Genomic DNA, 15722 nt, shown 5'->3' with positions numbered 1-15722 from the left:
AGAGTTGAGAAAATTGTAAAACTTTGAAAAAAAAACGAGAAAATTTGGAAACAGAGATAGAAAAGAAGAAAAATAAAGAAGTATAGGTTATAGCACTTCAAAGTAAAGCACATTTATACTGAAAAAGAAGATAAAACCAGTGATTATGGATAATCTATGTCAGAATCAAGAGGAATTCAGAAAGGAAAAAGAGACCAGTAACAAACTGTATCTATAGATACTATTTTCGACGAGTTCATCTCATCGAATTGTATAGAAGCACGTTGATGATTAGCCCGATATGTATTTATATGTATATTTATATTTATATGTATGCCCTATTTATAGTACATTGTTAAACCGTTCTATTCCTAAAATAAATAACAGCTACAAGTGATTAAGACATCATGCTAGGTATCTCAGCTGAGAGTTGTACTATTAGGATTAGATGTAATCATAGTTATCTATTGTGATCACCACGGATATTGTGAACTCTCCACAACCTAACATTTTAAGAGTTTTGAGAAAAAAACGTTAACAAGTTAAAAATATACGAGAAGAAACGAATGCCATATTTACCACAAAAGAGTTGAGGTAACAGCAAAACTTTGAAAAAAAAATAACTAGAAAATTTGGAAACTGCAATGTCTAATCAAGACTAACTAAAGAAAACTAAAACGACAGAAACGAAGAAAAATAAAGAAGTATAGATTATAAAAGTTCAAAGTAAGGCACAGCCTAGTTTATACTGAAAAAGAAGGTAAAACCAGTGATATGGATAATCTATAAGTCAGAATTAAGACGAATACAGAAAGGAAAAGGAGGCCAAAAGCAAACTGTATCTATAGATACTATTTTCGACGGGTTCATCTCATCGAATTGTATAGAAGCATGTTGATGATTAGCCCGATATGTTGCAACACCTATTTATAGTACATTGTTAAACCGTTCTATTCCTAAAATAAATAACAGCTACAAGTGATTAAGACATCATGCTGGGTTTCATAGATTTGAGGAAGATGATCCAGAAGAAACGACATCGCAAAATGCTCAAAATAGGACCACTTAATTATTATTTGATCCGAAAAATCGTTTTAATCCATTCGGATAGAAGCAAGTAGTTTACCAGTGACTGCAGTAATACTGACATTGCGTCTGCTTCTGCATCTTGGTATTGTATGTGCATCAGCAAATAGAATGTTAGGTCTTATAGTGTATGGACTACTTATTCAGAGATTGCAGTTATGCCTTTATGGTACCTGTTAAACATATTTCAAAGCTAATAATTAAACATTTTACGTATCTAATACTTTGGCAAGTTAATGAAGTTATGTTGAAAGAGGGCAGCAGACCTGCTGTTAAAAATTACAGACCAACTGCGATCACTAATAACTTCGTACTTAAATACTAGAATTTCAGAAACGCAGTATGGGTTCCACAAGGATAAATCTAGGTCAGCGTTTTAGAGCTTATATTTGATACTATCTCTGGAAGCCCTGTCTTGAAAAGCTTTAGGTTGCTTCATACTTCCTCTTGAAGTGCGCCGGTAAGAAAAACACTCTTCACATCGAACCGACGAGCATTCAACCGATGTATAGTAGGAATCAAGCAATTGTTAGAACACGCTACCGTATAAATGTTTCATCATAATCAATTTCTTCGTCTTGAGTTAAATTTTTAGCAACAAGTTTATCAAGATATTCATTCTCTGAACTATTTGATTTTAGTTTAGACCTCATCGATTTCTTTCATCTTCTCATCAACTTATGAACTCAACAACATCCCTTAGTGAAAAATGCATTATGTCTTTACGAGATATTATCTTTATAATTTGACGACGAGAACTATTGATATAATTTGTAGAAATAATCCAAATTGATAACTATGAATAAAACCTTCAATGTCTCTTGAAGAACAATATGACATTGATGCAATCATTTGTTTTTGGAATACTCTCAAAGAAAACAAAAGTTGTGATAATGTGATGTAGGTAAAAATACATATTTAAATTCTCAAAAATTTCTTCATAAAGTTTTGTCCGTTAATTTCTATAAATAAAATTGTAAACGTTTTCTATCTTTACAAAACATAATATGTCATTACAGTGTTTTCGTTCTTACATAATCAAAAACAAGACATAGAATTTACAATTTATATCATTTCCCTTGGTAACAAACATGTATGTAATTTTTTTTTGAATTTTCTTAAAAGAAAAAATCGATCGTAATTATCACATCGATTAATATGCAAAGGAATAAAAGGCTGGTGGTGGGTCGCTCTCGGTTTCCTTCTCTTCATGTAACGTCTACGTTTATTGCGGCCGTTCGTTATTTTAATGGCACAGTTTACCGAGTTTGCTCGCATATTAAAAACTCCTCGCAATGATAACTCTTCGTCTACTTCATCTTGTTCTTCTCATCTCATCTCATCTCATCTCTCCTTTACTTTTTATCCTTTCCCATGTTTTTTTTTATTTTATTTTAGTTCTCGTCCTTTGCGCCTCCGTTTAATCAATCCGGAGCACCGCCCGCACTAAAACCCGACTTTACGATCACCGTAAATCCGGATCTTTGCTCAATTCATGGAATTACTACGATAAAACCACTTGTAAAATAAATAAAAATCCTTCTACGTTTTCCGTCCGAAAACCCTATGAATATTGATTCGAGACTTTAAATATAAACCAGAAAATCAACTTTGAGTATCACAAATAGGTATTGTTCGCCTACACCTGCCCCGGTTTATTTTAAGTACCGACGAAGAAACAAATAATCCTCGTGTTTTAAGTACGCCAAAAGGGGATACACCAAAAGTACAAGTTTTATTCTTCGGTTGTAAAGTGATGTACAATAACGATAAAGTAACGATTTTAAAGGATCGACGGCGTAAATTGTTTTAGTTGGAGAACGTTTTATTGTTCTTTAAACTCGGTTTTATGTAGATTTTATTGTTACTCAATCCAAGACTATAAATAAACATACAAATTTATTGTTCATTTGATTAAAGTTTTCTTAACCATTGTCCTGATTTTTTCTAAGAATTTTTCCCACTTATCAGGATTAAAGGCGGTTAACCCAAAAGTTATTCATCCTTCAAGAATCGTCGACCAATAGAAGGGTCTTTTGCCATTGTGCCAACCAATCCACATCGAGTTGCGCGTGGGTATAGTCACTCATTTTTGAAACAATGCCCGGAGAGTTGGCAACGACCACGACGACGACGTCGTCCTTTTCGAGATTCGTTCCTCTCTCTCTATTCGTTATCCTGGCAACCGTGCAGGATGTGCATGGCGCAGTTTCCCAAGCTAATCGATTGAACGAAGGACATTATTTTATTATTGTGTATAAGTCTAATACCTTCCTACCAATAACTTATCTTGTAATTCTAAATACAGTAAAATCTCGATATAACGGACCTCGTTCAAATGGACTTCGGAATTAACGGACAAGAAAGTTTCGGGTTTAAACCCAAAGGTTTCTTGTTCTAGGTCTAGTTTAGCTTTAGTTATTCAGCGCTAGATTATTGTATATTTTTATTGAACTAAAAGTGGAACTAATACTAGACCTCGAACTAGAAACAGTCGAGTTTAGCCATACGTCTCTTAAGACGGCTAAACCCGAATGCTTCTAGTTCTAAGTCTAGTGTTAGTTTTAATGCTAGTATTAGTACTAGTTTTAGTGGTTATTCAGCGTTAAATTGTTATATATTTTTGATTGAATTAAAACTAAACCTAACACTAACCTACAACAAGAAATTTTTTGGAAGTTCCAAATGTTTCTAATTCTAGGTTTAGTGTTAGTTCTAATGCTAGTGTTTGTTCTAGTTTTAGTTGTTATTCAGTGTTAGATTGTTGTATATTTTTATTGAACTAGACCTAGAACTAGAATCATTCGGGTTTAGCCGTCTTGAGAGACATGCGGATAAACTCGAATGATTTTAATTCTAGGTCTTGTGTTAGTTCTAGTGACAGTGGTAGCTAGCGCTAGTTAGCATAAGGTATTACTATGTTGCATATTTTTATTGAACTAAAACTAGAACTAACACTAGAGCTAGAAAGATTCGGGTTTAATAGTGCGTCTTTAAAGTGCAAATTAAAAATTTTTCAAATAACGGACTTTTTGGTTCCAACGGACACTCCCTTCGCTGTATTAGTCCGTTATATAGAGGTTTTATAGTGTCACAATTTTCACTGATTTTTAATTTTTTCTGTGCAAATTCTCGAAATTGATTAATGAAAGTTTTCAATGTTTACCAGAACCCTGGATTCGAAATTTATTTAAGGGAGAAGATGGCATAATTGATCGTAAACTTGTTATCGTCGTTAGCGAGGTCGTCAAAGGATCGACTGCGCGCGCGGGGGTCGAGTCCTTTTGGAGTCCTCTCCGATGATCCTGTGTAATTAAGTAACTAGAATCAAAGTTTCTCTCCACCTCGTAACCCCTCGTCCACCTCCACCCCTTTTTAGAGAAGGTGTTTGCTCAACGGTTTGTGTTCTATACAGTGTTTGGATTTAGATAGACTACGGACGATTTAGAGGATTACAAATTTGAGTTTGAAATTGAAAAAGATCTTTATTACTTTTTACTCAAACTCTATTTAAAACTTTGAAGTCTTACCTTATGCTGTTGTGGTGGTTGTTGGTGATGATCTTGAAGGATTTGGTGTTGTTGTTGTTGCTGTTGTTGCTGTTTTTGGTTTAAAAGCTGTTCCCTTACCATTTGAAGTTGCATGATCATCTCAGACAGTCGACGTTCTTTTTCCATGAAGTTATCACCCGAAAGAACTTGTTGAATGGCTGCCGCTCCTTCGATATCACTACAATAGAAGAAAAAATTAAATTATTTCCTCATTTTAACGGTACTTTCTAATATTAGGTTTCGAACATCTTGAACCATCTTTGACCATCTAATCATAGATGGTCATCATATGTGTATTCCTTTTGAAACTTCTTTCCTTTCTACTTCTTTGTGTTTCTAACCTACATGTGCTAGAGACTCTAAGAGACGAAAAGGACACGCTGTTTTATTATTAGTTCTTTAGCCCGCATCACCTCCTCCTCCTTCTTTCTATATTCCCCTGTGAAGTCATACGGTCGCACATAGATTTAATCTGTAGATAACCGAGATATAAGCGCGGACTCGTTCATATACGGTTGTCTTTGTCGCGTGCAAACAATCCCGAATGGGACCGTCTCGAAAACAGAAAAGAGACTCGCGAAAGATGTCGCCGCGATTGTACGTGTTGTTTTTTATGTGAGCTTTTTTTTGCACGGCTTTTTTATTTTGCTGTTGGACGTCGACGCGTGGTGGAGGAAGGAGGTTTAAATAAAAGATTACAAGTTCAGATAGCGGTGGTTCACTTTGTTTGTGTCTCGTGCCCCTTTTATATAATCGCGTCCATGCATCTCTTCCGACGTTAATCAACCCCCTTATTATTTTCCTCTCTTTGGTTTCCCTTTGCTGTTCTTTGGCGCCACCTATCAATCGATCTACAAATATGGAATCATTACTTTTAAGTTTACTATTTCATTTTAAGTTAATCTAACCGAAATTAGCTGAAATGTAAGAATTGTAATCATCTCATTGCTTCTTTTCACAATGCTTTGCACTCTTTCAAAAAGATACCATAAAGTATCTTTGTGGTTTTAGTATATCACATCTAAACCTCTTCTAATATATAACCTTGGTTTAAAGTTAAACTGAAGATAACTTAAGCCAACAATATCATAGTCTAAGCTAATTTTACAATAATTTTCTAAAAATTATTTCTCTATCCAGAGAGATAAAATGACTACATTGAATGAGAAAGACTATGTGCTTTTGTGTCAAGGCTTAATCTTGACCAACTGCTACGATTAAAAATAATTTATATCATTTACATAAAATAATGTATCATTCCAGGGTGGTATAGGAATTTTTAAAGAGAAGCCCACTTTAGCAAAAAATACTTAATCTTGTTTAGGGAGTAGCAGTTTAAAAACTACCGCAGATTTTACCGCAGCTATAACTATAATTTTCTGTACGGAAGGGTCTACTGCCAAAACGTGAGAAGCTTGCACTATAAGTTTTATTACTAATACTGGTTCAGTTATTGATATTTCTAGAACTGGTTGACCATATACAGCGAAGAGATAGTAATTACATCTTTGAAGTAATTAGATATTTTTAGCGTCACGATCACATTGATTCAGATGGTGTTTTGATTATCGAAAAATGGGTGAATAACTATAGCAATAAATAATCTTATGTAAAAAAGCTGTTTCAAAAATAAAATTAAATTGTCATAATCAGGACAATGGATCCTGGTTTCCCTTTCTCCTATCATATCGCATTGACAAACAAACCACGCAACTTCTTATATGTAGATGTTTTTTCCAATGGTTGGTTGTAGTCCATAAATTGAAGTTCCGACTTGACAATGTCAACAGATCGACGTCCAGGTCTATTTACAGCCACTGATGGCGTTTGGTCCACAAAGATCCGTTAACTACCTTCTAAATTTAGTCTGAAGAATGAAAAGACTTAACTCCTTTCTCTGTGTAGAATATAGGCTTCTATATAAATAATATAAATTCCATAAAAATTCCTAACGAAGATGCCCAAAGATCTTTTTGAAGTACTTCTTCTGCTGTTTTCATGCGTACCATAATACTTGAAATATTATGAACTGATTTTATTAGGCGCACATCCTCTTAATCACGCTTACCAGTGCCACTTTCTTGCTTTTTTTTGTCAGGCAAGCATTTCTTCAGCGTTCAACATGTTCGTGAAGTTAGTAATGATTGAATAATAGCTCATGAGTGTGACATTAGCGTGATTCTCCTTTTTCTGAGCAGAATCTAGCCATTCAACAAAAAATTGTTTAACAAGATGCTTTAAGATCTTTTTGAAGTACTTTTTTTTACTGTTTTGCACACTGTTGAGTAGAATTGCTCAGCTTATTATATCATACGTGCTAAAATTGAAGTATTATGAACTGTTCTCATTAGGAATACATCTTCCTAGTGACGTTTACCATTGCCACCTTCTTGCCTTTTTTTCAGGCAAACATTTCTTCAGTTTTCAACACCTTATTGGAAATAGCAATGATTTAGTAATAGCAATGAGTGTGAGATCGGATGATGATAGAAATCTCTTATTAACACTAAGTTTTGCTGGCAACAACAATAAAGCAAACTGTGATATAACCCAAAACATCTCACTCAGTTCACTATTAGATAAACTTTCACAAAACCAACCATACAACAAGAAGTATAATCAAAAACTAAACTCAGCGACTATAAACAGAGTTAAGAGGTTTGGTTAATCAGTTAACCCTGGTAGCAATCCCGAGTGTGGCTCTTCTGGCAGTTAAAATTAATAACTACCACATTTGTGAGCCGGAAATTTTACGAATGATATGAGATGAAGAAGTGTTACTACTGGTCCATTACTGGTGGAATCAACTTAGAAATAGAGAGCACGTCACAGCTATTGTTGTTCTGTAATCAACACATGTTTTCATATTCCATACCAATTATGGAATTTGAAAACTCAACGTCGGAGGAGGAAAACGACGCTTTTTTATATTAATATTATGAAAATATTCTTTTCATGTATCTGCTCGTTGCATATTCGGTTCTGATACTTTTGTGATCCTTCCACTGATAAAATGGTTCTTTCAATTTGTACATTAAAATGACTTTATTTTAATTTAAAATGACTTGTTAAGAAAATTAAGAAATTTAATAAATTTCGCCCTATAACTCCTCGCATTTTCCTTTCATTTCTTCTCAATTCCTGCTTTTCGTTTACTTCCAACCAAGGTCCATGTTCACTTTCTGGATTAGCTAAATTTTATCACTTACTTGTCTAACCCTAATATCACATTTATTATAAGTGTAATAAGGACACCAAAAAGTCAACTAAAAAGTAATATTATTGTTTTAACTTTAATAATAAAAAGTAAAAATTGATAAATTCTTGTTATATTCTCTGAAGATGATCGAAAGCCGAAACTTGTAAGGTTGAATTAATAGAACAATGGCACCAGTAAATGTATTGAATATTTTTACCTTACTCGAAACATAGATCAAAATGTACTTTTACCTCATAAGGTATTTTATGTTTAAATAAATAAAAAACAAATTGGTCTGGTAAGGTACCAATTAAGTAAGGTTAGTAACCGTTAGAGTTTTAAGCAAAAATACTTTTTTACACTTCCATAAAAATCAATTACATAATTCCATCTGAAACCATTTTAATTCATACAGCATCATCTAACAAAGTACAGTGAAATTCTCCTAACTCGAATCACTAAGGGAGCGGAAGAAAACTTGGAGTTATGGAGAATTCGAGTCACAGAAAAATTAGTAGAATTTCAGCTCTAAAGAAAAAAATTTGAAATGTACTTTGCTAATACGTATATTTAAAACAAAAACCTTAATACTATTGTAAGCAGAAAATTAATCAAGTATTTTAAAGTAATTCGTAATTTTCTTTTGGGTTAAAGTGGACAACCGCTCTTTGTCGAAAAAATCTTCTATTAAATGTAATATTATCTGGAACATTCTCTCTTGATAATACAAAGGTGTCAAGCTTTCTAAGAGAGGAATAAGCTTCATGAAATGTAGGCACAGCGATAAGTATTTCATTTTCAAGATTATCACCCTCGTCTGATTCTGAAACAATAAGAACATTAGGTTTGTTTTGGTTCAAGAGTCTGTAGATTCTGAGTCTGAGTCTATGTGGATTGATTCTTTTATTCTTTGGTAAATTCGACTTATAGAAGTAAAAGTTGAGAAGAAATTCCATAATAGTTCAGTTCTAGTTACAGAGGAGTTCGAGTTAGTAAAATTCGACTTAGGGAGACAAAAACACATTTGACACCTAGTCATACGCTTGAGCTTACGAAAATTATTCGACTTAGAGGATAATTCGAGATATAGAAGTTCGAGTTAGGGGAATTTCGCTGTATATGAAGTTGCAGATGCAACCCATCAAAAGTTATCAATTTCAAAAAGATTTGTACAACTCTCCAAATCCAATAACTACCAAACCAAAAAGTAGCTATTTATCTCTGCACATATATAGATAGTATTAGGGGACCATAAAGTGTCTTTAGTTATCAAATAAAAAACTACACAAACATCTAAAATGTAAGTTCAGTTAAAATTATTTTATAATAATAAGATTTATTAGAACATGTTATATTCTACAAATCATGAAATCCAACCCAACTCAATCATTTAAATCAACATTTACGAATTAATTAGCCCCCTTTTTTATATATTATATAGATTGAGAGAAAATTTTATGTTTTCAGTAGAAACTTTGTGTGTTTCACTCTAAAGTCTAAAGTAATTGAGTCGTCCGGAAGCTCTGTTGTATTATGCAAAAGCTTGACCGTATCGGAGAAGTCCATCGCATAAAGGCACACGGTACAGCATAGAGTACACGGAGGAGAGTGTATTAGGAAGGGCGCAATCTGCACGTAGTAGTAGTCGTAGTAGTAGAGGGCGGCGAGGTTGCTCTCTAAACCCGGCCCAACCCCAATTTTCTTTCCCTTGTAAGGCGAGCCTTCCTCAATGTTCGCCAGTTTATGTATAATGTAATGCGTTTCAGGGCCCGGTAATTCGATACGAAGCGGCGGACTCTTTGATTTTACGGCACCGAGCGACGTTGCATAATTCAATGTTGTTATGAATGCGAACCGATGCACGTAGTATGGGTATACGTGGAACCATATCTTGTCATTGCTTATATGAACTATTCAGAGTATTCAGATGTTATATGTCGTGTTGAAGTGAAGTTTTTTTCGAAAAAGCTTTTTGGTTAACACAAAGTTTAAATTGTAGTAATTTAGATTTAATTGCATCTTTTTTGATAGCCAAAAAGTTGGTCGAAGGCGACTTGGCCTCTAACACCACACTATAGAGGCATACTTATGACAGATGGCGATAAATATTAGCCGGTAAGGCTCGGATCCAAAAATATCTCAAGTATTCTAGTAGTATCAAAACAATTCGAATGATGAGACCTATGTTGTTGGATAATAAAGATGGTTATTTTTAATTTTTACAAATAAGCAAACTTTTTTTGTCTTGAATGGAATATAAAGGTCAAATACAGCATCCGTTGTTACACAAAACGATGTCATAACACTCATAACAATATATCTCACTCGCCTTGACCTCTCAGCTCAATCTGTACCCCATATGTCTGATAACAATAACTCGACTAACCCACATTATTTCATCTTCAATTTCCTTCTTCAACCGATTAATAAATCAAGATCTATTTAAAAATTATTAAAAATATATAAAAATACTTACGAATTATGACTTGAGTTAGGTGTAGTTGAAGGTGTAGGCCTTTTTTCTTCCTTCAATGTACTATTATTCATTTTCGAAGTAAGTCTTTTAAGTACATCATCCATCGATCTTTTAACGGGATTGTGATTCGGTAAATTATTATTATTATTATTATGAGCTAATCCAGTCTTGATGTCCGTTATAGGGGAGCTCCTCTCCGAACTATCTCGTCTCTTTTCGGCTTCCTGGCGAACTTTAGCATTAAGAGCTGCCAGTGAATCTTGTCCCAAAACGGTTACCATTGGATCATTACAAAGAACCCTTGGACGTTTACTCGGAGGTGATCTATTTTCATCTTCGAGACCATCATCCACCTCACTCCCAGAAACCGACCCAGATGAAGATTCCGAAAGTTTATAGAAACTGGGCGGGTTCGTGAGCATCGTTGTTGGGTCGTCTTCACCAATATCACTCAAATTATTACTGCTGGTTTCGTCTTGGTCGGTGAGACAACCCCCGTCACTGCCTCCTCCACCACCTACGATGGTTGGAGGGTGAGGTGCGCCCTCGTCCACGTTCGGATTGCTACCTTCCTGGAGTTTGGTCGGCGGTGACTTCCTCTTAGAAGACATAGTCCTGGAAGATTAACGCTCGATTAGTTATCGATTTTGTGATTCGGTCAGTTTAAGATGCAATTTCCGTAAGGCGAAATAACGTCAAATTGCATTTTCGGACCTGGAGGATGGTTTGAAGGAGGAGGAGATTTCGTAATAACGTTTTAGTTATAATTTGATCACGAATCTAAACGTGTCGTGGTGTTTATGAAGACTTGTTATTTTAAAGTAATACGTTAGAGAACAATCGTCTGAGGTCAAAAGGTCTTCTTCATAATCAACCAAAATAATGATTTCTAGCGATTTCTCTTTTTTTATTTTTTTCTTTTTATCTAAAATCCTTATTATATTTTTGTTTATGATAAACAGAGACGTTATTGTTGAGATTAAATTATGTATATTAACAATGTGTCCCAAATTTCTTTAGAATATGATAACAGTTATTTTTAAAGATTCCAAGGAGAAAGGAAATTTCCTCTTTCTTCCCAACTTTTTTTTTTTTGGTATTTTTAAACCAGATGGATTCATCCGGACATAACTAATTGTTATTAAAAGAAAATGCTTTCGAAGTCTGTCTTGAAAACGCAAAGAGCCACATCACGAACTTGAACACTTAAAGCGCCGCTGCCGCTTATGGTTACACCAAAGCTCACCCAACAATTCAACTTCGACTTCAACATCATCATGATTGATGCCGCCTCCGGACTTCGCGGCGCGTTTTAAACTCGCTGTCGAAGTAAGTGAAGCATTTTAACTCGAAGATGCTTTTAAAGCAACACGATCTATTCGAACGAAACAAATCATTTTTTTTATAAACCGAGATTTATTTTTAACATCTTTTTTTTTTGATAAAATTCATTGATTTTTTTAAAACTTTGCATATGTATATAAGAAGTAGTAACCTAGATTATTCACCAGGATTTCTATTTTGCATGCGATTAACATTCAAGAAATTATGCAAAATAGGACAATAAATAACGCATGGGTAATTGTAAAGTGATGTTGTGGCTTCTTCGAAATGTAAAAGGAAAAAAGGTTTTTATAAGGATTAAAAAGACTTTAAATTCCCGGATATAAAAAGACATTAATTTAACATTAAAATGAAAAATTGTTTATTACAATTGTTATTATTCTTCTTCATTAGATAAATTCATTTCGTTTTAATAGGTTTATGAAAATTATTATTAAACTGGATTTTGAGGGGGAAAGTACTAAAATGATGATTATTAACACAACAATCGTCGTAAATGATACGAAACTTGATGACAAAAATCGATTGAGGGAGTAAAAGACATAGAGAAGGGATGAAAACCTTTATTATTATTATCTTCCGAACGATTGGGGGTGACCCTTGGGGTTTTTATCCTCAACATTGGGGACAGATACAACGACGACATGTGTATAACGGTGTATTTCGACAATACCCACTCGAGGCCGTTATTATTACGCCAGGGCTTTCGCCAAAAGAAGAAGCGGAATGTATTAGTGATTAGGGCCGGAGCGGCTATTTTATGATAAAGACCACGCTGATGATGATGACGGCTTCTACCACCCCCTCAAATAGTTACAGATAGAAAGAGAACGAGTAGGAGGAGGTTTTGTTCCGCTTTGTCATCTGTTTCTTTGATTTATATCGAGAATTCATTCAAACAAATCGATTTTTTTTCAAAAACGTTCCATTAATCATACAAACATTCTTCATCTTTTATGGTAATCCGATAAATTCCGTTGGTTTATTACAATCGTGCCGAATTAGGAACCGCCGTTACTAATCTGGTTGGTTTATTATTTTTTTTTATCCGTTTCAAATTCTTACCACACTCACACATACAAAACAGATCCATACACGATATAAATAAAACCAAAATGAAATCATTTCTCGGTGGTAAGCAGTGAGACGAAGAAGTAGAAGAAGAAGATATGGTTAAAGCAGGCGCGCACTTTGAAACGGTGTACACGTAATGAATAAAATAGACAAGAAATCCAATTACCGAGCGATGTGGGATATATACTATATATATATAAGTGCGTGTAGCGTTCCGTTGCCGACCTACGAGAGCTCGTTTATCAAGTTGGAAGTCCGTCATATATGGACAATTCTGGAGGCCGCGTGCTTCGTGAATGAAAAATATTTCAGCTTGACTGAAATAAAAAATAAAATAAAAACCGAACGGATAAAAAAACTTTCAGACGCGCGCTTTCGTTTGGTATTCGCGTCTCCGTTTTTAAAAAAAAATCAGTATTTACTTTATGTCTATTTGATCGTTTCGTTGTAGTTGGAATTTTCAGTGCACTTGAATAATTCTCGAGGAAATTAAAAAATAACAAGAAACCGAATCTAATTATAATTTCTAATTATAAAAATGCACATTTTCTAAATTAGAAATTATAAAAGATCACCACAAGAAATGTAAGAAAGATTTAAACAAACTAAAACTAGAACCAACACTAGATCTAGAACCAGAAACAACTTGGCGCTGAATAACAACTAAAATTAACACTATCACTAGAATTAACACTAGACCTTGAAGTAGAAACATTCGGGTTTAGCCGTGCATCTCTCAAAGCGGTTACAGCCGAATGTTTCTAGATCTAGGTCTAGTGTTAGTTCTAATTTTAGTTCAATAGTAATATACAACATCTTGGCGCTGAATAACAACTAAAACTAGAATTAATACTATCACTAGAACTAACACTGGACTTAGAACTAGAAAGTTTTGGGTTTAACCGTGCGTCTCTCAAGAACGCTGAACCCGAATGTTTCTAGTTCTAGGTCTGGAGGTAGTTCTACTTTTGCTTCAATAAAAATATACAATAACCTGGCGTTGAATAACAACTAGAACCAACACTATCACTAGAATTAATACTAGTCCTAGAAGTAGAATCATTCAGGTTTCCCCATCTTGAGAGAGGTGCGGCTAAACCCGAATGTTTCTAGTTCTAGTGATAGTGCTGGTGTAAAACTAGAACTAACACTAGACCTAGAACTAGAAACATTCCGGTTTATCCACACGTCTCTTAAAACGGCTAATGTTAGTTCTAGTAGCAGTGATAGTAGTTAGCCGTCTTGAGAGACTTGCGGCCAAACCCTAATGTTTCTATTTGTCGGTCTAGTGTTAGTTCTAGTTGTACACTAGCATCATTACTAGAACTAACACAACACCTAGAACTAGAATCATTCGGGTTTAGCCGTCTTGAGAGACGTGCGGCTACGTCTCTCAAGACGGCTAAACCCGAATGATTCTAGTTCTAGGTGTTGTGTTAGTTCTAGTGGCAATGGTAAGTAGCGCTAGTTAGACGGCGTTGAATAACAATTAAAAGTAGAATTAACACAATCACTGGAACTAACACTAGAAACATTCGGGTTTAGGCGTCTTGAGAGACGTACTGCTAAACCCGAATGTTTCTAGTTGTGAGTCTTGCGTTAATTCCAGCTTTAGTTCAACAGAAATGTATTAATTTAACAACTACGAGCTTGTTTTTGAAGAAAGTTGCAACATGGTGTCGGTTAAACACTTTTCAAAAAACGTGTTTAACCCGAGAGTTTCTAGGCCTAGGATTAGTTCTATTGATAGGTGAACTGTGTTAGTTCTAGTTTTAGTTAAATTAACACCGGTCTGAAAAGCCTTCGTACTTATAGGTTTAAATAAGTTTCGTTTTTTTAAAAAATTAATTTAATTTTAAAAGAAATGAAATATCAAAGGTTCGAATAAATCAGATTAAAACTGAAGCTCTATGAATGTAGGGGTATATTGTGAAATTTTTGAAAAGGGAATTTTTATTCCTTCGTGTTCTTTGTGAATAATGCATCCGTACTCGGACTTTGAGAGACTAATAAGAACGAGAGAAGAAAATAAAACAAATAAAAGAAAAGGTATTTAATTTATTTTTTTTTGTGAACGCTGGAGAAAGAGGAGAAAAGTAGAAAGAGGCGCAACTTCTCTGCTAAAATGTATATTTAGGAGAACCGGGCGGTGCTTTTATCGATTGGCTCGCTGAAAACCTTCAGGAGAGGACGGCGAGAAAACAAAATCTAATTTCTCACAAATAAATATTTTTCTTTTACTTCATTATGCCCCGCGTCTGTCGACGTCGACGTTCCTTTCAAAAATTTTTCACCAACTTATTTTTCTTTTATATATTTCCTTTTATACATTTTCTCATCATCTTCTCTCTTTTTATAATTCTTTCCTTCAAAATGTACATTTTTACAAATCATTAAAATTATAATTAGATTTGATTCCTACGTTTATTAAATTATTTTATCTGAATTTTAATAAAAAAAATATATTAATTTTGCTTTGTTAGAATTAGTTACAGTTTATGTACATGCTTTTTCGCAATCTGCATTTGGTATAGTCACATCATCCATTTCAAGAAGTGGATATATGGAATATGGATGAAATCGGTTTCGCAACGGTACTAACGTAGTAGATTGGAAAGGTGATTTTCTTGCGAAGTATAAGAAGAGCAGATCAAATTAAGTCTAATTAGTTTAGGAGCCAATAACGAGGGGATTTCTATCCCACCGGTTTTTCTGTTCCCTCCCCAAAACATGCAGTCTACGTTCTTAATGTAAAAGGCTCATTTACGACAATTTTCTCATCTTCCCATAGAAGCATTAAATTTGGCTGCCAAAAATAGTTTCACTTTCATTTCCGTCACACTGCAAATCACAATATAATAAAACGAAACATTACCTAATGGAATTGTGCCATACAACCTAAATACTTCTGCAGATTCGGAATTTGTGCAAATGGTAATGGAGGCCGAACTCAATGACGAGAACTTACAGCTCCGTATAATAGTTTAAATGTCCTCGATGTGCATGAATCGGA

The 15722-nt window shown here is 34.4% G+C and overlaps 1 protein-coding gene across 4 annotated transcripts in view; it reads right to left on the bottom strand.

Moving 5' to 3' along the window:
- Positions 1–15722, bottom strand: part of LOC111413572 (transcription factor Sox102F) — a 232035-nt gene that overhangs the window by 45587 nt on the left and 170726 nt on the right. For all 4 annotated transcript variants that reach the window (XM_071199723.1, XM_023044597.2, XM_023044604.2 and 1 more), the window contains 2 exons: positions 10292–10906; positions 4596–4794 (listed from right to left, as the gene is read on the bottom strand). In XM_071199723.1, coding sequence (XP_071055824.1) covers positions 4596–4794; positions 10292–10906 — 814 coding nt within the window. The remainder of the gene's footprint in view (positions 1–4595; positions 4795–10291; positions 10907–15722) is intronic.

The sequence above is a fragment of the Onthophagus taurus genome, chromosome 11 (genome assembly GCF_036711975.1).
Source record: "Onthophagus taurus isolate NC chromosome 11, IU_Otau_3.0, whole genome shotgun sequence".
NCBI classification, from domain to species: domain Eukaryota; kingdom Metazoa; phylum Arthropoda; class Insecta; order Coleoptera; family Scarabaeidae; genus Onthophagus; species Onthophagus taurus.
Note: the sequence above shows the minus strand (reverse complement) of the source record. Positions and strands in the feature narration are given on the sequence as shown.